This window comes from Mesoplodon bidens (assembly GCF_964165515.1).
Source record: "Mesoplodon bidens genome assembly, chromosome: 6".
NCBI classification, from domain to species: domain Eukaryota; kingdom Metazoa; phylum Chordata; class Mammalia; order Artiodactyla; family Ziphiidae; genus Mesoplodon; species Mesoplodon bidens.
This window is the reverse complement of record NC_138162.1, coordinates 35,616,224-35,643,946: the sequence shown is the minus strand read 5'-3', so window position 1 is coordinate 35,643,946 and position 27,723 is coordinate 35,616,224. Positions and strand designations below refer to the sequence as shown.

At 38.6% G+C, this 27,723-nt stretch overlaps 1 protein-coding gene across 1 annotated transcript in view; it reads left to right on the top strand.

The window, feature by feature from the left end:
• Window positions 1–27,723, top strand: part of SVEP1 (sushi, von Willebrand factor type A, EGF and pentraxin domain containing 1) — a gene marked incomplete at its 5' end in the record, with an annotated part of 185,989 nt that overhangs the window by 144,159 nt on the left and 14,107 nt on the right. The window contains 8 exons of the mRNA XM_081236611.1: window positions 3,406–4,078; window positions 5,742–8,533; window positions 10,588–10,813; window positions 12,525–12,680; window positions 17,158–17,221; window positions 18,593–18,766; window positions 21,922–22,098; window positions 25,781–25,951. Coding sequence (XP_081092737.1) covers window positions 3,406–4,078; window positions 5,742–8,533; window positions 10,588–10,813; window positions 12,525–12,680; window positions 17,158–17,221; window positions 18,593–18,766; window positions 21,922–22,098; window positions 25,781–25,951 — 4,433 coding nt within the window. The remainder of the gene's footprint in view (window positions 1–3,405; window positions 4,079–5,741; window positions 8,534–10,587; window positions 10,814–12,524; window positions 12,681–17,157; window positions 17,222–18,592; window positions 18,767–21,921; window positions 22,099–25,780; window positions 25,952–27,723) is intronic.

The following is a 27,723-nucleotide window of genomic DNA, read 5'->3' as shown; positions in this document are numbered from 1 at the left end:
GGAGACAGACGTTTCCGCCAGCTCAACCTCAAACCTGCCTTTCTCTTTCTCATCAATGGACATGATTCCAAGTCTGTTCACTCTCAGAGTCACTCTCCTCTGAGCCTATTCCAATAGGTCTATAGCCCTTTTTGAATTGTGATACCCAGAGCTGAAGGTGCGAATTAGAATGTAACTGCAAGAGAGATAAAGACACCAAGTCTAGGGACTGACACGTGGTGCTTAAAACATAACAATTTATTTCATTTCTCTTCTTCTCTTTCTGGATAAATGAGTTTCTGAAGATGCAGTAACCCTTTTAAGGATGTCACCATTGACTCATTCAGCTCATTCGAGGAAACTAAAGTCTTTCACATTGGCTGCCAGGTTTCCCTTTGTGCAGTTTTTCTTCTATATACAGGACCTCCCATTTTATCTTTGTTAAATATTACCTAGTAAGATTAGAAACATTGAACTGCCCTGTTAAAACCCTTATCCTTCACCCTACAGTTATGTGTTGCTTACAAACTGATGGGCTAAGGACAGAGTTTTGTGACATCAGAAGATACGAAACACCCAACTAGCTTACTTCTATTAACCAGTATTCTTTGGGTCATCCAGTTAATAAACCACTTAAATATCTTTCTGTTCTAGAAGCATTTCTTCTGCTAAAATCTTATGAGAATCCTTGTCAAAGGAACTGTCAAAAACCATTTCCAGTTAATCTGTGCCTGCCACATCTTCACCCATTAACCATCACAACTGTCAAAAACACACAAGATCCTAGTGACCACTGCTTCCTTTTCCAGATGTTTATAGGCCATTCCTAACTATTTGTAAGTCCCCAGAAGTCCCCAGCTATATCACACTCCTATTTCTTTGCTCCTGTTACTTTTCTTCCTTTCCTGCTTCTTTCACGACTCCCCTCAAAAGCTATTTCATCTGGGACACAAAGTACATGCACTGACATTGCCCTGTACACTAGGGAAGGGACTCTAGCACATAGCATGCCCTAATTGCCTAATGAAGAACTAAATGTTGATTGAGAATCATAAAGAAAAGTCAAGTTCTTAAGTCAAAGAAAGGGATGGTGTCAGTTCTAGGAAAGTATGGATAGTATTGAAAATGCATTCTTTAAATTCATTTATTCAAAATACATATATTTAGTAGTAATCTTCCATTATATTACAGAAGAGCTTTTTGCTGTGATATTCCATTAGGGAAGAGTCATTGGTGGAGATTTTCCAGCAGATCAGGGGCCAGAGGCCTAACAAAGTGCTGCCAGATTACAAAACTCTGTTCTTGTGTCCTCAAGAGGCTTTGAGGAATAAGGAAGATTCTGGAGGCAGAGGCTTCTGCCTCAAAGCAGTCAGTCCCATTACCTAAAGGAAGCACTCTATAGATGGCACAATGGATCCTAATAAATCAGGGATGTCTCAGGTGATGTCTATAAACTTCAGCCAATGAAATACGGTAGCAACATCAAAGGACCCCATGAAAATAATGATGCATGGTTCAAAGTGTGCAAAGGATGTAAATTGTGCTATGAAAATATAAAACACCAAGAGCCTCTATAGGAAGCATCCTAAATGCCCATCAATAGATGAATGGATAAAGAAGATGTGGCACATATATGCAATGGAATATTACCCAGCCATAAAAAGGAACGAAATTGAGTTATTTGTAGTGAGGTGGATGGACCTAGAGTCTGTCATACAGAGTGAAGTAAGTCAGAAAAAGAAAAACAAATGCTGTATGCTAACGCATATATACGGAATCTAAACAAAAATGGTTCTGATGAACCTAGGGGCAGGACAGGAATAAAGAGGCAGACGTAGAGAACGGACTTGAGGACATGGGGAGGGGGAAGGGTAAGCTGGGATGAAGTGAGAGTAGCATTGACATGTATACACTAGCAAATGTAAAACAGAGAGTGGGAAGCAGCTGCATGGCACAGGGAGATCAACTCGGTGCTTTGCGACCACCTAGAGGGTGGGAGAGGGAGGGTGGGAGGGAGGCTCCAGAGGGAGGGGATAGGGGGACATGTGTATGCATATGGCTGATTCACTTTGTTGTACAGCAGAAACTAACACACCATTGTAAAGCAATTATACTCCAATAAAGATGTTAAAAATACATACATACATACATACATACAAAGGGAGAGTCATCTCCTAAAAAAACAAAAAGAGAGAGAGCAACATCATGGGAAAGATAGAAGGGTTGGAATCCAGTAAACCAAATTCAGATCCTACCTCTGCTGCTTGCACCCATGTGACTCAGTAGATTTCCTAGCCTGTCTGAACAAGCATTCACTCATCTGCAAAATGAAGAAATTAATATTTCTAAACAGGGTTCAATTGGTGCCAAATTATTTTAGTCCCCTTACGCTTCATTATTATCAAGACGATGGACTGATAGGATGTTAGACAGTCCTTTCAAACTCCCTGTCCTCTTTCTCTTCAGTACGAAAGTGAGAATGAAAATCAGAATGACTCAAACGTAATTATTCTAATACTGCGTATCCTAATATTTTGTTCTGCTTCATTGAGAGAGCACTTGAGCATAATTTAAGATTTTTCTAAGTCATCAATCTATCATCATATATGGGGAAATACCTGTGCATAAACAAAGCAAAACTTCTTTGTGCTGGTTGAATAGCAGAGCCATATGCAGACACAGCTTTTAATGCTAACCACACGGTTAAGGGTTTAGGAAACAGTGGAGGCTGAAATTATAATCCCTCCTTTAAAGTTCATTGATTATAAGCAAGTGGATACCTAGGAGTTATATGCATGCTACCTGTGGTTCATCAGAGCTTTTGTTTCAAAGACTAGTGATCAAAATAAGCAACGGAAATCATCTATAGATAGATAAAGTTCCAACTTTGAATTGAGTCAGACAGGACCATAGCTTAGTCCTCATTTTTATTTTTAAAGAAATGTGTAACAGTTTTTAGAGTTCCTTGTTTTTTTTAACATCTTTATTGGAGTATAATTGCTTTACAATGGTGTGCTAGTTTCTGCTGTATAACAAAGTGAATCAGCTATACATATACATACATCCCCATATCCCCTCCCTCTTGCGTCTCACCCCTCTAGGTGGTCACAAAGCACCGAGCTGATCTCCCTGTGCTACGCGGCTGCTTCCCACTAGCTATCTATTTTACGTTTGGTACTATAAATAGCAAAATCCACTTCCCTTTCTGAACAAGCCCTAATAATAATAACAAGATGTATATCTTAAATGAAGGTCATTTGATCAATAAGCTCAAATTCAAATAGTAAATATTGTTTTAAAGGATAAAGGATAAAAGTAAAGTTGTTGGTGGAAAGATTTAAAAAAATAAAAGCAGAATAAGAAGATGCAAACACCTTTTCTCAAATAATGTGCTTAGTTACTGTTCCTTTCTCCCTAATCTCATAGCTACACCCTTGCCGGTCCTGACACCATTGAGTGCCTGGCCAGTGGCAAGTGGAGCAGAAGTGACCAGCAGTGTCTGGCTGTCTCCTGTGATGAGCCCCCCAGTGTGGAACATGCCTCTCCAGAGACTGCCCATCGGTTATTTGGAGACATTGCATTCTACTATTGTTCAGATGGTTACAGCCTGGCAGACAACTCCCAGCTCCTCTGCAATGCCCAGGGCAAGTGGGTTCCCCCAGAAGGTCAGGCCGTGCCCCGCTGTATAGCTCATTTTTGTGAAAAACCCCCTGCTGTTTCCTACAGCATCTTGGAATCTGTGAGCAAAGCAAAATTTGCCGCAGGCTCAGTTGTGAGCTTCAAATGCACGGAGGGTTTCGTACTGAACACCTCAGCAAAGATTGAATGTCTGAGAGGTGGGCAGTGGAGTCCTTCCCCCATGTCCATCCAGTGCATCCCCGTGCGCTGCGGAGAGCCACCCCGCATCATGAACGGCTATGCGATTGGATCAAACTACAGTTTTGGAGCCGTGGTGGCTTATAGCTGCAACAGGGGCTTCTACATCAAAGGGGAGAAGAAGAGTGCCTGTGAAGCCACGGGACAGTGGAGTAGCCCCATACCCACATGCCACCCTGTATCTTGCAATGAACCACCAAAGGTTGAGAATGGCTTTCTGGAGGTAAGAGACTGATTCACAAGTGTCCATGGCTTTCATCATTTACAGGGCCAGCCCATTGTGGCTTATTCAGAAGCAGGGACATGAATAGACTAATAGGTGAATAACAGAAGCCGCTAAATCTATTGGTGGTAAATATTGGAGAGAATTTGATTGAGGTCATGAATCCTTTTAATCTATAGCTTTCTACCTTCTACTAGCATATAGGCACTTGAAACACTTTATAGCAATATTTTAGCCCAGCTATGACGTTAGAATAAAATAGTTTTAAGAGATACTATTTTGATTTATAAAAAGTTATTCCAAGATGGATGTATTATTTATTTTTATAGAAATCAAGGTCTAAATGGAACCTAGGGAAATCTGTTATCATTTCTTATTTTTAGACAAAAGATGGGGGTAAACCATCCATTCACCATAAGGTGGTTTTTGCAGTTTTCTTTTAGGGAACCTAAAGGTAATTTCATCAGGACAGAGGGTTTTGTCAGATCCACACATATCCTCCTTTCTCGTTACTATGTGTCTTGTCATTAAATCTATCAAGAAAACCGGAATAACAATCTATTCCCCCAAATCAAGGGTCATTTTAAAGAGACAGTATTCTAATTAAACAATTTTTTAAAACCCACGCATACATAGTACCTTTTCTCCTTTATATTCTAAAACAACAATGAATGCCTTTTATTTAAGACTTTTGCTCAGATGTATTAGCTTTCCATTGGAAGAAGGTGTCTAGTATATGTAAGGAGGCTTTCTTCATTTATTCATTTAACAAATATTTCTGGAGCTCCTACTAGGTGCCAGGTAAGCACTGGAGATCTAGTATTTAATAACACGGATTAGGTCTGTGATGGCATGGTGTTTACATGCATGTGGGGTACCCAAGAAATAGATAAATAAACAAAACAAATAATCATGTCCAAATACCAAGAAGTTCACTGCACCACAGAAGCTAGACGTACCATTAACAAAATAACCATTGCAATCTTTTTAAAGTTTTCATAAGTAATTCATCTTTGTACTGCCTAAAAATGACCTCTTGCTATGTTATTCACTTATATATTTGAATGTTGAGAGTACGAATATTAACTTTTTTGTTTAAAAGGTAAAATATTACTCTTTATTTTCCACCCTTACGTTATGGCAGCAATTTTTTAAAATTATATTAAGAATGAACCCAAAACTCTGACAGTAGGTCCATATCCATAAAAAAAATTGTTTTTCTTATTATCTAACAGCATAAACAAATGTATGTTTGTGTATGTTTCCTTTTCTGTGAGTAAAACAACACACTATAGCACTGCTTTGGTCAGTGAGATTTTTTAAATTTACCAAGTAATTTATAATTTTTCGTATTGCTCCATCAACTCATCAATCGATTTAGAGACTATTGATCTTTACTTATTATGGGCTTACCACTGGGGCCAACATTTCTGCTGTAGGTATTACCTAATTTGACCTTCTGCCATCCTTTTTGTTTATTTAAATAAAAAAAATAGAGTGGACCTATTGGAAAAATACAAGTTCTCATTGGCTTATGTCTTAATTGATACATTTTAACATAGGCATTTTAGTTTAGTTCTTCTTTACTGTGATTTGCTGTATTTTGTCCATTATATTACACATTATACAAATTGTACTTCATTGTTTTTTTCCCGTTATCCAGCATACAGCTGGCAGGACCTTTGAGAGTGAAGTGAGATACCGGTGTAACCCAGGCTATAAGTCCGTCGGAAGTCCTGTATTTGTCTGCCAAGCCAATCGCCACTGGCACAGTGAATCCCCTCTGTCGTGCATCCCTCTCAACTGTGGAAAACCTCCCCCAATCCAGAATGGCTACAGGAAAGGAGACAATTTTGAAGTAGGGTCCAAGGTTCAGTTTTTCTGCAATGAGGGTTACGAGCTTATTGGTGATCATTCTTGGACATGCCTGAAATCTGGCAAATGGAATAAGAAGCCAAACCAAAAGTGTGTGCCCGCCAAGTGCCCAGAGCCACCCCTCTTGGAGAACCAACTGGTTTTGAAGGAGTTGACCACCGAGGTGGGAGTGGTGACATTTTCCTGTAAAGAAGGGAATGCCCTCCAGGGCCCCTCTGTCCTGAAATGCTTGCCATCCCAGCAGTGGAATGATTCTTTTCCTGTTTGTAAGATGGTTCTTTGCCTCCCACCTCCGCTGATTTCCTTTGGTGTCCCTGCTCCTTCTTCTGCTCTTCATTTTGGAAGTACTGTCAAGTATTCTTGTGTGGATGGGTTTTTCTTAAGAGGAGATCCTACCACCTTCTGCCAGGCTGATGGTACCTGGAGCTCTCCACTGCCAGAATGTGTGCCAGTAGAATGCCCCCAACCTGAGGAAATCCTCAATGGCATCATTGACGTGCAAGGTCTTGCCTATCTGAGCACAGCTCTCTATACCTGCAAGCCAGGCTTTGAGTTGGTGGGCAATTCTACCACTCTTTGTGGGGAAAATGGTCACTGGCTTGGAAGAAAACCAACCTGTAAACCCATTGAGTGCCCAAAGCCCAAGGAGATTTCGAATGGCAAATTCTCTTACACAAACCTACACTATGGGCAGACCATTACCTACTCTTGTGACCGGGGCTTCAGGCTCAAAGGTCCCAAAGCCTTGACTTGTTTAGAGACAGGTGATTGGGATGTGGATGTCCCATCATGCAGTGCCATCCACTGTGATCCCCCACATCCCATTGAAAATGGTTTCGTAGAAGGTGCAGATTACAGCTATGGTGCCATGATCATCTACAGCTGCTTCCCTGGGTTCCAGGTAGCTGGTCACGCCATGCAGACCTGTGAAGAGTCGGGATGGTCAAGCTCCATCCCAACATGTGTACTCATAGACTGCGGTCTCCCCCCTCACATTGATTTTGGAGACTGTACTAAGGTCAGAGACGGTCAGGAATATTTTAACCTAGAAGAAGACATGATGGAAGTTCCATATCGGACTCCTCACCCGCCTCATCATCTGGGAACAGTGGCTAAAACCTGGGGAAACACAAAGGGATCTCCTGCTACACATTCAGCAAAATTCCGATACAACACCCTGGTTTCCTACACCTGTAATCCAGGATATGAACTCTTGGGGAACCCTGTGCTGATCTGCCAGGAGGATGGAACTTGGAATGGCAGTGCGCCATCATGCATTTCAGTTGAATGTGACCTGCCTGTTGCTCCTGAAAACGGCTTTTTGCATTTTACAGAGACTACCATGGGCAGTGCCATACAGTATAGCTGCAAACCTGGGCACACTCTGGTGGGCTCCGACGTAAGACTTTGTCTACAGAATAGAGAATGGAGTGGTACTTCCCCACTCTGTGAGGCCATCTCATGCCCCAAACCAAATCAGGTTATGAATGGCTCCATCAAAGGAAGCAACTACACATACCTGAGCATATTGTACTATGAGTGTAATCCTGGGTATGTGTTGAATGGCACTGACAGGAGAATGTGTCAAGAAAATAAAAATTGGGATAGGAGTGAGCCAATTTGTATTCCTGTGGACTGTGGTTCACCTCCAGTCTCAGCAAATGGCCAGGTAAAGGGAGAGGAGTATACATTCCAAAAAGAGGTTGAGTACACTTGCGATGAAGGGTTCTTGCTGGAGGGGGCCAGCAGTCGTGTTTGTCTTGCTGATGGAAGCTGGAGTGGGACGACTCCCATCTGTGTGCCTGTCAGGTGTTCCCCCCCAATACAGGTGGCAAATGGGGTGATGGATGGCCTGGACTATGGCTTCGGGAAGAAAGTGGTGTTCCATTGTCAAGATGGCTACGTGTTGCACGGTGCCCCCAAACTCATCTGTCAATCAGATGGTAACTGGGATGCCCAGGTTCCTCTCTGTAAACCAGTCAACTGTGGCCCTCCTGAAGATCTTGCCCATGGCTTCCCTAATGGCTTCTCCTTTTATCATGGGGGGCATATACAGTATCAGTGCTTTCCTGGTTATAAGCTCCATGGAAGTCCTTCAAGAAAGTGTCTCTCCAATAGTTCCTGGAGTGGCAGCCCACCTTCCTGCCTGCCTTGCACGTGTTCCCCACCAGTCATTCCAAATGGAGCAGTCAACAGGACAGATTTTGGTTGTGGACAGGCAGCTCGGATTCGGTGCTTCAAAGGCTTCCAGCTCCTGGGACTTTCTGAAATCACCTGCGAAGCCAATGGCCAATGGAGCTCTGGCTTCCCACGCTGTGAACACACTTCTTGCGGTTCTCCCCCAATGATACCAAATGCATTCACCAGTGAGAGTGGCTCTTTGGAGGAAAATGTGATAACTTACAACTGCAGATCTGGGTATGTCATCCGAGGCAGTTCAGATCTGATTTGTACAGAGAAAGGGACGTGGAGCCAGCCTTATCCTGTCTGCGAGCCCCTGTCCTGTGGACCCCCACCACCTGTCTCCAGTGCAGTGGCAACTGGAGAGGTACACACCTATGGAAGTAAAGTGAAACTTAGGTAAGACCGTGGCTCTAGAGTCTCCAAGGGGCACAGGCAGGAAGGTTGTAAAATGAAAAGTGATAGGTCAAAAATTTAGCTAACTGGGAAGAAAACACCCTCTCTGGACTGCTGTCCAAAAACTGAAGCTTTTAACACTTGGTTTTATTCTATCCACAATTATGCAGAAATCCATTGACTTATAAGAATAAATTTCTACACTTTCAGACTGTAGTTCCTAATATAATTATCATGTTCTGTTGCGCTTCATGGAACAGCAAGATCATCTAGCTAGCTTTAATATCCCTTAAATCACAGGCTCTTTTTTAAGCATTATGCTGATAAATTTCTTTGGTATCACCTAATGATTATATTCATATATGCAAATGTTGGGGAAGTAAGGCAAAAGCTGAAGAATTCAGGTCAAAAATCACATACTTTAATTGGTCAGCATTAATAGGGAGATAGTCTTGAGGGGACATCCAACCTATGCTATCTGAGCAAACTAAGCATTTAATGCACAGATAGTGATTTTTGCTGAAAAGTTCTCTATTTAAAATGTATTAAAAAAAGATGAGAAAATATGGAATGAATTTATAAATTAGACTTTTATTGGAATAAATGCCTGTAATGTGTAAATATATCTCAACCCTCTAAATCAATTTAGATTTTATTAATATCTTTATGGATTATCCTTATGGATTATCCTTCACATATTGGCTTCTTAGATTTTATTAATAATTTAATAACTCTTCTTAAGTTTGTCTGTTGTAGACATTTTAGCCCTACCTTCATTTTCTCTTAATTACAGTAAGAAATAGACCCAAGGGAGGATTGTCACTGTAATGAAACCTAAAGAATAGTGGTTTGTGCACCAAGAAGAAAAACAAAAATTATTCCTCACTTTTGACATGCATTTTCAATTTTCTATTTGGATGTTGGTGTCTCAGATAGCTTGAGAAATCACAATAAGACCTGCTTCCTAAGACTGTCCTGTTTGTTTTTCCTTGTGTGTTGATTGTCTTCAGATCTTCACTTATTAGTAAACAGATCGTTCCAAGTTTGCAAAACCTGTGACTGCTACCTAGCCTGGTAATTTGTGAAATTTAAAAAATATATCCACCCAATAAATGTTAGTTAATTAAATGGTTTAATTTAAAAAGCAGCATAGTATACTGGTAAAACCATGGACTCTAGAGCCAGATTCCGTAGGTAAGAATCTCAGCTCTGTCGCTTCCTGGGAAAGTTATTTAATCTCTCTGGTGTCAGTTTCATCATCTGAAAAATGGGCATAAAGAAAATAATCACACCTATTCATAGGGTTGATATGAGAATGGGTTCATATTTGTAGAGCAATTAGAACAGTGACTAGAATTTAACAAATGCTCCGTAAGCATTTGCTGAATGAAAAAATACAAATTTTAAAAATCATAGAGGGTTTTAGAGCCAGCTTGACTTGAGTTTGAACACCAATACTACTGTTACATGATACCTACCTACTAAACAGGATTAAAAGACACACCCTACGCGGAGCGGCTGGGCCCGTGGGCCATGGCCGCTGGGCCTGCACGCGTCCGGAGCCTGTGCTCCACAACGGGAGGGGCCACGGCAGTGGGGGGCCCCCGCGTACCGCAAAAAAAAAAGAAGACACACCCTATGTAGAGGACTTCATTTGGTACAAAGTAGATTGCCCAAAAATGTTAATTGTGTTATATTCTTACTAGTATCTGAGTCTATTTTGGACTTCATCTAGAGTTTCTTGAACTGTTCGATATTTCATAATAAAAATAAATTTAATAATGATATTATCCAGAACAAAGGTAAATCATGTCAACAACATTTAAAGCAACTTTAGACTTTGCTAATCCTTAATGTGGATAACTAAGGATTCATCTGGTTGTCATTGTTTTCTTGGTGTTTTTGCAAGGCAACTCCATCCCCCTGACATTTGAGTCATTTTTAATACATCACATAAAATGTCTACTAAGCTTTATAACAGCTTCTTGAATCCAAGAATAAGTCACCAACTATATTGCATTCCCTTTAAGGCACTCATTTTTACTTTTCCATTGCAGGTGTCTAGAAGGTTATACGATGGATACAGAGATAGACACATTCACCTGTCAGAAAGATGGTCGTTGGTTCCCTGAGAGAATCTCTTGCAGTCCTAAGAAATGTCCTTTGCCAGCAAGCATAACACACATACTTGTTCATGGGGATGATTTCAGTGTGAATAAGCAAGTTTCTGTGTCATGTGCAAAAGGGTATACCTATGAGGGAGTTAATATATCAACATGTCAGGTAAGGTTCTGTGTCTTAATTAGAACATGTAGGGTATAACTCATTTATATATATTATACTATGTGTGTGTGTGTGTGTGTGGATATATATGTAAGTGTATATTATACTATATGTGTGTGTGTATATAGATATATGTATATGTAAGTGTGTGGATATAGATATACATATACATATATCCACACAGGCAGTATCTTGCTGTCCTGAAAAGAGAAAATGTCTCATTTCCAACCATGTCAAAGAGTTTGAGAAGTTTTTTGGTAGAAATATAATAAAATATATCTTTCTTTCCAATGGTCCCATTTTTAAAAATAAGAAAGTGCCAAGGGCAGGTGAAAAGTCCCAAAGGTAAATAAAATGCTAAAATATCTATAACAAGAGATTCATGACAGATTAACTATGTGTATGGTCTACACATAGACTCTCTGTGTAGAAATGAGACCTAATTGTTACCAAATATGTTTCCAGCTTTAGTAGAAGAGCAAAGGTAGCAGAAACAAAAATTGGAGTCAAATTCTGCCTCTGCTTACTACTTGTGTCACTTTAATAAAGCTACTTAGAATTGCCAAGCTCCTATCAGTGTGGTATTAGTGTAAAATTCGGTAGAAGGGGAAATGAATGGAATGGAAGAAATAGGTCAAAAGTAGATTCTGATAAAGGAATCATCACAAGTCAGTGAAGAAAGGAATCATTAATAAACAAATCATTCTGATACAATGAAGTAACCACTAGGGAAAAAAATTAATATATACCAAAATAAACTCCAGATATATCAAAAGAAAACAATACTATGTAGCTTTTAAAAGTTAATAGTAATACCCAGAATCATTTGTGCAAAAAATATATTTATTGAAGCATTATTTACAGTATTGAAAAATTAGATACAATGTATATTTCTGACATAAGGGGAATGGTTAATTATGAGGCAGGCATATATATGTGTATATATATATATATATATATAATTATTTCTGGCTCATCTGTAGAATAAAGGGCTTAGCCTCAAGTCTTGTTTTAGACTGCTATTCAACTCACATGCTATTTCCTCAAAGAAAACAAAACAACATTAGCAAGAGAATAACAGTCTTCAAGGGAAACATGGTGTGTACGCCTCACTATACCTGAAAAGAAGGCTGGAAAATGTTAACTCTAACTGTGGTGGTGAGGAAATAAAGTAAATGTATGTGTGTCTTTTTTTTTTCTTTAACTATGTGACTTGCTCACAATATATGATGGAATGTTTTCAAGTATTCATGTTGGGAAGGGAGAAAAGGAAGCCGTCTTTTTAAACTTTAGATCATATGCCTGAAAGTTGCTGTTTCTCATCAACTTTAGATTAAAATGCAGAATTATGTAAAATATAAGGGTGTATTACTATAAGTCATGGAATATTTGTATCTACCATCCAGTCCACATGCATCATAATGAAAACATACTTCTTGGTGTTCTTGATTTTTTAAAGGATTCTATTAGGAAGAAAATGCTTGTTTTGTGAGTTTCAGAAATGTCTAAAATTGTTTAGTGATTACTGTTAAAGCCATCTGATAATTAATGTGCGTTTTTTAAGGCCAAAGAAAATAAGTGGCAGAAGTAGGACCAAGTTCTAGGTCCTCTGACTATCATTTGCGGATTATTCTGTTATACAACCAATATTTGCAGACTTCTTCATTCATGTGTACTAATTTCTAAATGTAACTTATAACTTGTTATTTAGATTGATGGCACCTGGGAGCCACCATTTTCTGATGAATCCTGCAGTCCAGTTTCTTGTGGGAAACCTGAAAGTCCAGAACATGGGTTTGTGTTTGGCAGTGAATACAGCTTTGAAAGCATGATTATTTATCACTGTGAAACTGGTTATGAATTAGAGGTAAGCGAACAAATTGTTTAACTAGCATTAATTTGTTTTTCCAATATACTTAGGAATATTTTTAGTGTTACACCATTTTGTTTCACTGATTTGGGTCCTAAAAGACTTTTCTATACTTTGTTGCCTTATATCTTAGCACTCTCTAAGAAATATTTAAAGTGACTTACAATTTTAAAAAGCAAAGTAAGTCTCAAATTAAAGAATCAAAGCCATGAAAAAAAGAGAAACTTTGTATACCAGCCACAAGACTTTAGTTGGTCATTTAAACCTGTGTTTTCGCCTCCTGTTAATTGTATTCTACACAGTCCATCTGTCACTATGGGGAGGCAACCATAAGAATTTAGTTATACAAAGCTAGGGTTTCCTCAAGCAATGGGCGCAAATACCTTGGAGGGTTTTTGATTGAGATTCCAGGTTCCCACAAGGCAGGTATGGCCTGAAAAAATCCCCAGAGCAGTTCTAACCAAATACTATGATAGGTCTCAAGACTACGCTTGCCTGGTTTGTAATATTAAAATCCCATCAGCAGCACCTATTTACTTTGGTGTGAATGCTGCAGTCAATTTTGCTAAAAGCATGATCACACATCATCAAACTTGAACTTTAAGAGGCCTATTTTATATTACATAATGTTGTCCTTTGGTTTTTCAGGAAACTTCTTTCCTGTTTTGCTGTTATAATGGTATTAAATGTAGGTTTTGCAGAAGTATGCATTGCCAGTGATTTGTTAACTGTGTATAGCATGTTCCATTTTTTTTCTACTGACCATAGAACCAGAGAACTTTCATAAGATAGGTCCATGAAAGCTGGAACTAGGCTTAGGTGGATCTTGTTTTATTTCCTCAAAAGATTTTTTTTTTTTTAAAAAAAGGTGGGGGGAAAGAAGGATGGTAATGTAATGGTTATTGCAGTTGAAGAGTTTTTCTGTTTTTGAAACTCAGTTGCTCTTCATGTGGGAGTGCTAATCTTGCAATTTGTTGAGAAGAAAAGTGGTATAAAATCTAAACAAATATATAGCAAACTGAGGGGTCATTAAATTTGAGGAAGTAGATAATTTACCTTAAAAGTTTTGGAAATATCCCAGTGTTAACCACAAAATTGAGAGAGATGCTATAACAATTGTTCTTATTCCAAGAATGTCTGAATCACCTGAGAAAGTTTTTCTAAATATTAATGTCCAGTTACTTACAGAAATAACCAAGTCCAGATCTGGAACATGAGATGTAAAAGATTAGCCTAGAAAAGCTTATCATATGAGTTAGGAGGGAACCTATCAAAGGTTACATGTTAAAAAAAAACCTCAGGAGCCAATTGGATGAGGCTTCCACAGGCCAAGATGAGACCATTTTAGCATCAATAAGAGTAATAACTTTAATGGACTGAAACACATCAAATACGTCATGAATGACAGTAGACTCACAATGATACTAGAAGAAAATTAGTTGGTAACTTTTAGGGGATGCCCATGAGCAAATTCATTAGTTTGAAAACACAACGAAAGGGGGAAAAGTATCTTTTCAATGCGAACTGGATGACTAAGTAACCAAATAGTAGATGAAATCAGTCAATAATGATAGAATTTTAATCTCAGAATTTGCAACTCTTATGAATTAATGGATTTAGGTTATCATCATCATGGCTACTGATGTCAGAAAAAAAAATAGAGGCACCCAGACATTATAATGCCTCTGGATGGAAAAACACACCATTAGGGAAAAGTCTTACCAAAAAAAGAACTGTTGAATTTGAAATTTTGCATTTTTAACAAGTGCCCCAGATACCAAAGGTCAATGGCTGGAAAAGTGGTTAAGAATAGGGACTTGGTCCCAGCAGACCTCTGTTACAGGCTCTCTGCTTTTGCTGGATGAAAGATGTTGGGGAACTGACTGAATCACTCTGAGCCTCTGTTTCATCCCATCTGTAGTAGAAATGCCATAACCACCTTTGCACAGTTACTGTAAGGACTGGAGATAAAAGAAAGTGGCAAGCACCACCCTTTATGCATTGTCTGAGTTCAGTAGAGGGTAGTTATTATCAGTACTCCTCGTATGTATATTATTACCAAAATCAGACAAAGCAATTAAGACAGCTAATGTAAATCATGTTAAATTTTTCTAATATGTAAATAAATTATCATTTTTATGTAAGGTAAACAACTTCTTTGAGCCATCTAACTCTCAAAACTTTTACTACACATGCAGTCTTCTCGAAATAAAAATCACTACAGGTGGGCTTCCCTGGTGGCACAGTGGTTGAGAGTCCGCCTGCCGAGGCAGGGAACACGGGTTTGTGCCCCAGTCCGGGAAGATCCCACATGCCGCGGAGCGGCTGGGCCTGTGAGCCATGGCCGCTGAGCCTGCGCATCCGGAACCTGTGCTCCACAACGGGAGAGGCCACAACAGTGAGAGGCCTGCGTACCGCAAAAAAAAAAAAAAAAAACTTAGAAAAGAAAAATCACTACAGGCAACTGAGGAATAAATCAAAATAACTCAAAAATGAGATAGTCATGTTCTAAAATCACTGGTAGTGAGCAATAAAGTGGTATCTATGATTCTAAAACTTACTATAACTAACTTAATTGTTGATTAAACAGATACATTATGTCAAAAATAGTAACTTGATGCTAATCTGGATCTAAAACTCCAGGTAAAAAACAAAACAAAAACAAAAACAAGATAAGTAAAGGGATAGAGAGAGAAAAAGAAAGAAGGAAAAGCATGATAAAATTTGCAATTTACTAAGGAGGGAACCAACAGACGGTGTTTGATTTTTTTTTTTTAAAGCAATAGTTACAGAAAATAGAGTTCAGTTTTTATTGGAACAAAAATTGACATAATTGAAACAGAATATTATGTGAATTATTGGAAGAAAAAGGAAAATATCTTAGTGGGGAAAAATGCTAACCTATTGACTAAAATTAGCTACTTGAGTGTAGTCCACTCTGGAAGTACCCAAATAGGGAGCTGGCTTTGATGGCTTGTCATATACTTCCTCAAAAGTATTAAAGAATAATTTGCAAACTAGAATAGTATATTTTCCTGTGCATACATAAGTATATAAACACAACAAAAGTACAGCAAATGTTAACAAGGTTTATCTCTGAATGAAGAACCCTAGAAAACTTTGTACTTTTCTTTCACGTTTTCCAACCTTTCTGTAGTCAAAACATATTATTTTTTCAATAAGAAGAAAATAATGAATATATATTTTTAAAAATTTTAATTTGATTGGTTCACTTATTTTCTTGGAAAATCAGGAGAGTATCCTTCTATCAAAGTCAATGGAATTTTTATACGTAAAGATTTGTCAGTAATTAAACTGATAGCTCAAAGTAAATACCTTTGAATAGAAGATTAAGGATAAAAGACATCAGGCAATCAGCTAAAAACCAAAGTAGAGGCAATTGCTCCTTTTCAGACATCCTGGTAATTTAGAACACAGCTTCAAGAGGATATGTATCCAAAGAGCTCTGAGGATTGAAAAGCCATGAGACAAAATCCATGTGCTAAGGTTCATATACTTGACTTAGAGTCAAGCCCCTTAATACATTACTTGGAACCAAATCTTTTTTTTTTTTTAACATATAATGTTAGAGAATTTTATTTATCTTATTATTCCATAGTAAATTAGGAATTTAAAACATGGGAAAAGGTTATCATTAGGAACACTGATGATTACAGTAAAAGATAAACAACAAAAAAAGAGGAAGCAAGGATGCATAAAAATTATATCCAGAAATAAAAACCCAGTAATCTTAGCTTAGCTCAGCCTATAATAACTCTAGGGGGGCAAACAGCCTGTATAGCCCCCAAGGGCTATGGGATATTGGAAAATACACCAAAAGTGCATTGAGAATAACAACTATAAATATTTTTTAAGTAAATTACATTATTTTTACTCTATTTCTGAAGGCAGGGAAATAAACTTTAGAAAGATTTTTACTCAAAATATATAAAATTTTACTTGCTCGGGACCTTAATAGGGTAAGTTTATCTTTAATGGATACATTACATTGTCAAAAAGTCAATCCTGATACCAATAAGATATCTTGACATGTTTCATGTCCAAGGGTATAAATAAAATAATTCACCTTCTTTGCTGTACCTCTCAGATATTAGAAAATAAATTTAAGTCAAAATATTTTTAAGTATCCTAAGCAAATATACCTCTCTGACATTTCAGACACATTCTTCATCAGTCTTTGCTATTGGTTATAATTAGTTATCATTTAAACAAAAAGTGAAACAAAGTCTGTACCTTAATTACACTCATCAGCCAGAATATGAATTTTGAGGTAATTTGATGAAAACATTTTTGAAAGTTTAAACCTACCTCTTAAACTATATTTATTTAATGAATTTATTTAGCATTCCAGTGCCAAGAGTTTCAAGTTCACATCTGAGGTGACTTTGCATTCCCTTAGTTTTTCATTATAGAGGTACCATCTTGTCAATGACCTGTTTTCATTTTTTCACAGGGGAACAGGGAACGGGTCTGTCAGGAGAACGGACAGTGGAGTGGAGGGGTGGCAACGTGCAAAAGTAAGTCAAATGACACTTAGTCCCCCAAATGATACTAAGGACACAAAATAACAATGTGGCCACATTTTCTTTATCAGTCATTTTTGTAATTAAAAAAAAAAAAATTGACTCCGTGAACTACATGCAAACCTTTTACGGGCTTTTGCTCAAGGGCACCAAACAAATAGAAGGGCGAAACACTGTGATAGAGATTAATGATTAAACTGGAATAGAGCACAAGATTGCTGACACTGGAATGGCAAACATTTTGTTTAGAAACTAGTTAATTATTGAGTTTACCTGCCTTTTTATGGGTTTTTCCCCAAAATAATGATAAATTAGAAGGCTTAGAGCTGTTGCCTTGGTAACAGTCCTGGGCAATACTGACATCTTCTTAAAATGATGTTGGTACCACTGTCCAATAACTGAATATTCACGCTGTTTCTGGAACTTTCATTAACTCATTGTATGAGAACAGTCAAGTGTATTTAGCAGGATGTGGGTGAATACAGGTGACTCTGTTCCTAGGATATGGCTCATATTACTACTCTGCCGAAACACAATGTATGTAAATACAATAGTTACAAACCAGTCAAAACGGCAGGCTTAAAAATGTTTTTCTCTTAATAATTCTGGAGGAGTCATCAAATTTTCAAACTAGAAGGGGCCTCTTGAATAATCTAGCCCAGACCCTTGAGTTGACCAATGAGTGAAAACGGGCTGGGAGAGGGAAAGTGACCTGCCCAGTATCAGAAATGACGTTAGCGGCAGAGCTAACACTAGGACTTGGGGTACCTAAATCTTTGTTCACTGTTGTTTCAACCATACTGTCTAGTACAGATTAATCAGTTGATTTTGTATGCAATAGGAATCTTAAGTCTTTTAAGCAGTATTATATGGCTGAAATTCAATGGAGAATATGACTTTTTAGTTCTAAAAAAGAACCGTGTGTGCGTGTGTGTGTATACATAAACACATACATAAACATTGAGTTACATCTCAAGTCACAGAAAGGCATCATTGGGCATTCCCAGTAATAGCATTTTTTAATCTCAGTTGTTCATTATCAAAAAGTGTGTGAATGTACGTGCAGGGTGAAAGGAGAGGAGAGTGAAAAGGAAACACCTATGTCTGGAATAGGAAATTGCTATGGTGTCGGTGAGGGGATTGTTTCCGTTTTGCAGGTTTAATTCAAACTACAATGATAATGGTTTGAATAGTTTCTAACTCTGAAATGCAAGATAGTAAGAAAATGTTCTGTATGGATCCTGTTACTCTGTGGTTTTCTTTTCTTTTTCTTCCTAAGTTATTAAATAAGTGTTACAAGTTCTTTGCAGAAGGAAAGAGGATTGGGAAAATCACTTAAGATGAAGCTTTTCTTTTTCTTTTTAGAGACCAAGTGTGAAGCTCCACTTGGGTTTCTGAACGGGAAAGCTGAAGTTGAAAACAGTACTGCTGGACCCAGCGTGGTGTATTCCTGCAACAGAGGCTACAGCCTTGAAGGGGCACCCGAGGCCTCCTGCACGGAAAATGGGACTTGGAGCCACCCAGTTCCTCTCTGCAAACGTGTGTGTTGACCTTAGGAGGGGATTAAATCAGATTCGGTGTTCTAATTAGTTTCCCAAATGTCTAAACCATGGTGGAAAACTCACCTATAGGTGAGATTGGCCCAGAGAAAGATATCTGTGCATATCCAAACCAAATACTATGGGGTATTTTTTTTAACATCTTTATTGGAATATAATTGCTTTATAATGTTGTGTTAGTTTCTGCTGTATAACAAAGTGAATCAGCTATATGCATACATATATCCCCATATCCCCTCCCTCTTGTGTCTCCCTCCCACCCTCCCTGTCCCACCCCTCTAGGTGGTTGAGACCGAGTTGATCTCCCTGTGCTATGCAGCTGCTTCCCACTAGCTATCTATTTTACATTTGGTAGTGTATATATGTCAATATTACTCTCTCACTTTGTCCCAGCTTACCCTTCTCCCTCCCCATGTCCTCAAGTCCATTCTCTATATCTGTCTTTATTTCTGTCCTGCCCCTATGTTCATCAGAACCTTTTTTTTTTTTTTTTTAGATTCCATGTATTTGTGTTAGAATACGGTGTTTGTTTTTCTCTTTCTGACTTACTTCATTCTGTGTGACCAACTCTAGGTCCATCCACCTCAGTACAAATAACTCAATTTCGTTTCTTTTTATGGCTGAGTAATATTCCATTGTATGTATGTGCCACATCTTCTTTATCCATTCATCTGTCGATGGACACTTAGGTTGCTTCCATGTCCTGGCTATTGTAAATAGAGCTGCAATGAACATTGTGGTACATGTCTCTTTTTGAATTATGGTTTTCTCAGGGTATATGCCCAGTAATGGGATTGCTTGGTCATATGGTAGTTCTATTTTTAGTTTTTTAAGGAACCTCCATACTGTTCTCCATAGTGGCTCTATCAATTTACACTCTCACCTCTCACCAAGAGTGAAAGAGGGTTCCCCTTTCTCCACACCCGCTCCAGCATTAATCATTTGTAGATTTTTTGATGATGGCCATTCTGACTGGTGTGAGGTGATACCTCATGATAGTTTTGACTTGCATTTCTCTAATGATTAGTGATGTTGAGCATTCTTTCATGTGTTTGTTGGCAATCTGTGTATCTTCTTTGGAGAAGTATCTGTTTAGGTCTTCTGCCCATTTTTGGATGGGGTTGTTTGATTTTTGATGTTGAGCTGCATGAACTGCTTGTATGTTTTGGAAATTAATCCTTTGTCAGCTGCTTCATTTGCAAATATTTTCTCCCATTCTGAGGGTTGTCTTTTCATCTTCTTTATAGTTTCCTTTGCTGTGCAAAAGCTTTTAAGTTTCATTAGGTCCCATTTGTTTATTTTTGTTTTTATTTCCATTTCTCTAGGAGGTGGGTCAAAAAGGTTGTTGCTGTGATTTATGTCATAGAATGTTCTGCCTATGTTTTCCTCTAAGACTTTTATACTGTCTGGCCTTACATTTAGGTCTTCAATCCATTTTGAGTTTACTTTTGTGTATGGTGTTAGAAAATGTTCTAATTTCATTCTTTTACATGTAGCTGTCCAGTTTTCCCAGCACCACTTATTGAAGAGCCTGTCTTTCCTCCATTATATACTCTTGCCTCCTTTATCAAAGATAAGGTGACCATATGTGTGTGGGTTTATCTCTGGTCTTTCTATCCTGTTCCATTGATCTATATTTCTGTTTTTGTGCCAGTACCATACTGTCTTGAATACTGTAGTTTTGTAGTATAGTCTGAAGTCCAGGAGCCTGATTCCTCCAACTCCATTTTTCTTTCTCAAGATTGCTTTGACTATTCGGGGTCTTTTGTGTTTCCATACAAATTGTGAAATTTTTTTTTTTTTTTTTGGTATGTGGGCCTCTCACTGTTGTGGCCTCTCCCGTTACGGAGCACAGGCTCCGGACGTGCAGGCTCAGCGGCCATGGCTCATGGGCTCAGTCGCTCTGCAGCATGTGGTATCTTCCCGGACCGGGGCACAAAACTGTGTCCCCTGCATCGGCAAGCGGACTCTCAACCACTGCGCCACCAGGGAAGCCCCAAATTGTGAAATTTTTTGTTCTAATTCTCTGAATATGGCCGTTGGTAGTTTGAGAGGGATTGCATTGAATCTGTATATTGCTTTGGGTCATTTTTCATTTTCACAATGTTGATTCTTCCAATCCAAGAACATGGTATATCTCTCTATCTGTTTGTATCATCTTTAATTTCTTTCATCAGTGTCTTGTAGTTTTCTGCATACAGTTCTTTTGTCTCCTTAGCTAGGTTTATTCCTAGGTATTTTATTCTTTTTGTTGCATTGGTAAATGGGAGTGTTTCCTTAATTTCTCTTTCAGATTTTTCATTGTTAGTTTATAGGAATACAAGAGATTTCTGTGCATTAATTTTGTGTCCTGCTACTCTACCAAATTCATTAATAGCTCTAGTAGTTTTCTGGTAGCATCTTTAGGATTCTCTATGTATATTATCTTGTCATCTGCAAACAGTGACAGTTTTACTTCTTTTCTGATTTGGATTCCTTTTATTTCTTTTTCTTCTCTGATTGCTGTGGCTAAAACTTCCAAAACTATGTTGAATAATAGTGGTGAGAGTGGGCAACCTTGTGTTGTTCCTGATCTTAGAGGAAATGGTTTCCATTTTTCACCATTGAGAATGATGTTGGCTGTGGGTGTGTCATATATGACCTTTATTATGTTGAGGTAGGTTCCCTGTATGCCTAGTTTCTTGAGAGTTTTTATCATAAATGGGTGTTGAATTTTGTTAAAAGCTTTTTCTGTATCTATTGAGATGATCATATGGTTTTCCTCCTTCAATTTGTTAACGTGGTGTATCACATTGGTTGATTTATGTATTTTTAAGAATCCTTGCATTCCTGGGATAAACCCCACTTGATCATGGTGTATGATCCTTTCAGCGTGCTGTTGGATGCTGTTTGCTAGTATTTTGTTGAGGATTTTGGCATCTATGTTCATCAGTGATATTGGCCTGTAGTTTTCTTTTTTTGTGACATCTTTGTCTGGTTTTGGTATCAGGGTGATGGTGTGAAGTTCTGTATTTTTAAGCCTTATATTATCATCACTGAGAACCCAGCTCCAGCAGGGCTAATGCTCCGCCTTCAAAGAAGCAAACTCAGAAAAGAGGGAAAATACTAGTACATATTTTCTTTTATTTTTAACAGCAAATCCATGCCCTGTCCCTTTTGTGATCCCTGAGAATGCTGTGCTTTCTGAAAAGGAGTTCTATGTCGATCAGAATGTGTCTATCAAGTGTAGGGAAGGCTTCCTGCTCCAGGGCCAAAGCATCATCACCTGCAACCCTGATGAGACGTGGACACAGACAAGTGCCAGATGTGAAAGTAAGTCAACACATGGGATCCAGTGAATTTCATTAGTGGGAAGTGTTTTCTCATCTTTGGGAGATTATTTTCAATCAGGCAACTTACATGTAGATATTTAGAACTCTGTCTTATCATGGTCATCAACTTCTGTCTTGCTACTTTAAAACTTTTTTTTTTAATTTAAAATCCAAACATAAAAACACAATCCAGAACTAGACTAAAACCTGCCTGACCAGAATTTACTGAACAGGTTTTCAAAACGTGCTCTTCTAAGCATGAGCAGGATATTAAATCTAAAATACCTTTTTTTCTCCACGCCGTCAGAGTCCTTAAACTCTGCTTTAATGGGCTATGCATGCTTTGCAATACAAAAATTATTTCACCATGGTTCTCCAGCTTGAGCGGACATCAGAATCACCTAGAGGGCTTGTTAAAAAACAGATTGCTGGGAGACTTCCCGGTTAAGACTCCGTACTCCCAATGCAGGGAGCCCAGGTTCAATCCTTGGTCAGGGAACTAGATCCCACATGCTGCAACTAAGACCCGATGCAGCATGCATGCATGCGTACATATGTAAATAAATAAATATTTAAAAAAAAATTTTTAAAGCAGATTGCTGGGCCCATCCTAGAGTGTCTGATTCAATAGGTCTGGAGTGAGGCCTGAGAATTTGCCTCTTTAACAGTTTCCCAGGTGTTGCTGATGGCAGTACTGCTGGTCCTGGAACCACAACTGGAAAACCTCTGGGCTAGCACCATGGTGATACCTAACACACAGTCTGGCAGCATCTCTTGCTGCCTTGTGATAACTCTTGACATTATTCTGCTTTTTAAAATATTTTAATTTACATAAGCATTTGCTATTTTTTTCTTTTATTGAAGTATAGTAGATATACAATGTTGTGTTAGTTTCAGGTGGACAGCAAAGTGATTCAGTTACAAATATCTATATATGTATTCTTTTTCAGATTCTTTTCCAGTATAGGTTATTACAAGATATTGAATATAGTACCCTGTGCTGTTTTATATATAGTAGTGTGTATCTGTTAATTCCAAATTCCTAAGTTATTCCTCCCCCTCCTTTCCCTTTAATAACCATAAGATTGTTTTATATGTCTGTGGGTCTGTTTCTGTTTTATAAATAAGTTCACTTGTATCATTTCTTAGATTCCACATATAAGTGATATCATACGATATTTGTCTTTCTCTGTCTGACTTAACTTCACTTAGGGTGATAATCTCTAGTGCTGCAAATGGCATTATTTCATTCTTTTTTATAGAACTCTTGACATTTCTTAACACACATAAAGCATCTTTCCTGCCCAATATCCTGCCCTCCTTTGTGGTGCAGGCTACTCCCTCTACAGCAGTCAACTAACAAATATTCATTGAGTCTAACCAGATGTGAGGTAATGGGCTACATAGTATAAAACTATATTATGCCTACAGTGGTCTTCGTCTTCGGAACACTTGCACTTTAATTAATGAGATTAAAAATGTGCATATGAAGGCCATGGGGATTCTGAAATCAGAGAAAACCTGGGTTTGAGTTCTGTCCTCAAAACTTTCTAATTCTAAACTTAAGCTAGTGCCCTAACTTCTCTGAACTTTGGAATTCTCATTTGTAAATAGCACCAATAATTCCTATCTTATAGGTTTGTTTTGAAAAATGAATTGGTATATATTTGTGATATGTCCTGATAGGAAGAGCTGTCAAATAGCCCCAAATCCTTGAATTTTCAGCTAGCAGCCTACTGCAGCATTAGAATTTTGATTTTACTCCAGAAAAGTGGGTATCATACTTTTACCTGGGATTTGGGTCCCAACTCCTTATGAAATCTACCCCTAGTGAAGTGGGAAGAGCTAAGTATGTATAAGCCTTGACTGTCTAGGCTCCTTTAAAGCCATCAGCCTGAACGAAAGCAGGCCAAGTGGCCTGATTCTGCCCACATATCCTCACATTGGCCTTAGCTCCCGGAGACTTACCACTCAGGGGACTGGAAGCGAGAGCCAGGAGAGACATGCATTTATTACAAATGTCCCTTCAGTGCATGCTTAATTCTTCCTCAGTATTCTTGAGAAGATGCAGGGTTGCCTAGGAAAGGAGACAGTTTCCACAGTTGTTGTCCTCAATCCCCCTTTTGCATTTTCTGTTAGACAGGGAGTCTTTGGCTTAGAACAAATATCCTTCCTGAGGGACCAAAGCAGCCACCTTCCTCATCCTTTTCACCTCATCCTGCTATTTATCACTACAAATCAGTGAATAAAATTTAGTGTGTATGAGAATCCTCTGGGGAGAGTATGTAAGCTGCAGACTCAAAAGCTAGAAAGCCCAGAAGTTTGCATTTTTAATAAGAACCCAAGCTGATTCCCACATAGGTGGCCTGAAATCCGTGCTTTGACAACCACGTCTGTGAACCATCAAGCTCACTGGTATCTTTTTACATGCTGTTCCCCCAACCTGGAAGCAATAGTCCTCTGATCCACTCAAGCTTTATAGCCTGGTCCAAAGGCCACTGTCGTTGTGATTCATACCCTGACAATCCTAAGCATAATTAGTTACATTCACCTCAATTTTTCTACAGTATGGCATCCGGACCTCTAATATAGCTCTTTTTAAGTTGTACGACAGTATGTCTTTGTCTATCTTCACCCATTTGTCTGAGCAAAGGTACAGCATTTTCTCCATTTATTTCTTTCCAGTTTCTGGTACACAGTATGCATTGATACATATTGGATATCTGACTGATTGAATTAATGTTTTTAACTACCTTAGAAGGAAAAGAAAATTTAGAAGAATCAGACAAATTGATCCTCCCCTCTGGCAAGATTTTAATAGTATTATGACCACAAAGTGACCTTTTAGAAGCCAGTTCATGAAGACTCATCTAAAAGTTAGCCTTATACAACCTGGATACTAATGAAGTCCTGACTGCAATCCAGTCCTTGTCTTGTGAGACACCACGGAAAAACTCTAGTTATCTAGTTTATTCTCTTGTAAAATTCTCAAAGCAAAATTAGTCATAAACATTTTTATTTAAATATTCGGCACATGTGCTTTTAAAAGAGAGGATTCTCCTTCAATCTTACACTTTCCAAAAGAAGAGAGTCACTGCTTTACAGTCTTGGAAAGAGGGAAACTGATGTGAAACCTTGAATTTCATAAACCTCATCAAGCTGTGTAAATGGAGTATCTTTAGGCTAGAGACAGTATTCATTCATTTACTCATTATTCAAACATGTATCGAGAGCCCATTGTATGCCAGGCACTGTTCTAAGCACTAATAAAACAGCCATGATGGAATCTGTAGTACTACAATTCATGATCTTTACTCTAAAGTGATAGACTATAAATAATCCCCATGCTTCTTCTCTTCTTATTTGATAAGCATGCTGCATTGAAGTTCTTACACCTCTTTGGCGAGGTATAAGAAGGCAAGACTTACTGCCTTGAGTAGAAAATAGCTCAGCTTCAACATATGAATCAGAAGACAAAACCTTTGATTGTACATCGAATTTTTCTAGAGAGCAGCAGGTGATGCTTTTAGTTTCTGGTGTCTTTTAGATATCATGTAGGTGAAAAGGTTACCTTTGTGTATTTTGTCTTTCCTCTTTAAGTCTTAGAGGTGAAACTGTGTCCTCTCCCAACCACTGGCTGGGTTAGTAGCACAAGCTTAATTATATTTTTGGTTTTCCTATAGAAATCTCATGTGGTCCACCAACTCACGTAGAAAATGCAATTGCCCGAGGTGTACATTATCAGTATGGGGACATGATCACCTACTCGTGTTACAGTGGATACATGTTGGAGGGTTCCCTGAGGAGTGTTTGCCTAGAGAATGGAACCTGGACATCACCTCCTGTCTGCAGAGGTAAGGAAATATTTGAATGGTTAGTTCTTACTGAAGCTGTAGGAAAATGTATATGGCAGTCTGATATGGCCAACAACTAGTATGCACGCTATTTTATCTTTCCTTGGCTTTCAGTCTTCTTTTAACATGTGTGTCATTTTCCTTAACTTTATGAGTTTGATTTTTGAAGGCTTGCACACAAACCTCTGGCCCAGCACATGGCCCGTTTCTGAGTCAATCATGGCTTCTTACACAAGTCTTTTCTCCAAATCTTGGAAGTGTTCTCCAGCTGCTAAGGGGAGCTGTGTCATGTCTGGGCCATGAGGGCACCTCCTGGACACTCAGGTGTTTCAACACAGATTCCAGTTCTACTCGTCCATCCTGAGCAGACCCCTGAGTCCCATAAGGGATGAGGCAGCCCACCCAGAGGGCAGAGTATGAGACAAGAGGTACTGGGCAGCCCCAAGGAAGCAGAGCCTACCACTTGGTCTCTGTGTACATGCCGGGGGCTGGTGGCGAGCATTCCATGTTTACACAAGCTGTCTCTTTACTTGCTGGATTGAATTTGAAAACCTAAGGATGAATTTTGTCAGTGCATTCAATAATATCTTCTTGGGGACTTCCCTGGTGGTGCAGTGGTTAAGAATCTGCCTGCCAATGCAGGGGACATGGGTTCGAGCCCTGGTCCAGGAAGATCCGACATGCCATGGAGCAACTAAGCCCATGAGCCACAACTACTGAGCCCGCAAGCCACATCTACTGAGCCCGCATGTGCCTAGAGCCCAGGCTCCACAACAAGAGAAGCCACCGCAATGAGAAGCCCACACACCGCAACGAATAGTAGCCCCCGCTCACCACAACTAGAGAAAGCCTGTGCGCAGCAATGAAGACCCAGTGCAGCCAAAAATAAATAAATAAATAAAACTAAAACTAATAATAATAATAATATCTTCTCGGGGTGGGGGAGGTTTCTATGTTGAAAATGCTGCAAAATGGAATGAGGTAGATAATGAGACATCCTAGTATGTCCTTCTAAAACTTACATTTCTCTAATAAGATAGGCTACTTTTTTTACAAATCATAATAATTATTCCATTCTTTCTACAAATACTGAAAGTGAGGAATTCTGCTACTGAACAAGACAGACATCACCAAGGAACTAAAAGAATAATCAAGTTGTTAGATGGGTTGTCCACATGGCCATGAACAGTGGTCAGATTTGGATTTGGGGTGAAAAAAGGCCAAAGTCTTTTTTTTTATTATTTTATTGTTGATTTTTCAATTTTATAGTTGATTTACAATACTGTGTTAGTTTCAGGTATACAGCAAAGTGATTCGGATATATATTCTTTTCCAGATTCTTTTCCATTATAGGTTATTACAAGATATTGAGGGAATTCCCTGCCGATCCAGTGGTTAGGACTCTGCACTTTCACTGCCGAGGGCCCAGGTTCAATATCTGGTTGGCAAACTAAGATCCTGCAAGCCTGCATGCTGCAGCCCCTGCCAAAAAAAAAAAAAAGATATTGAATATAGTTCCCTATGCTATACAATAAATCCTTTTTATTTATTTTATATATAGTATTGTTTATCTGTTAGTCCCATACTCCTCCTCCTTTCCCCTTTGGTAACCATAATTTTGTTTTCTTTATCTGTGAGTCTGTTTCTGTTTTGTAAATAAGTTCATTTGTATTATTTTTTAGTTTCCACATATAAGTGATATCATATAATATTTGTCTTTCTCTGACATACTTTACTTAGTATGATAATCTCTAGGTCCATCCATGTTGCTG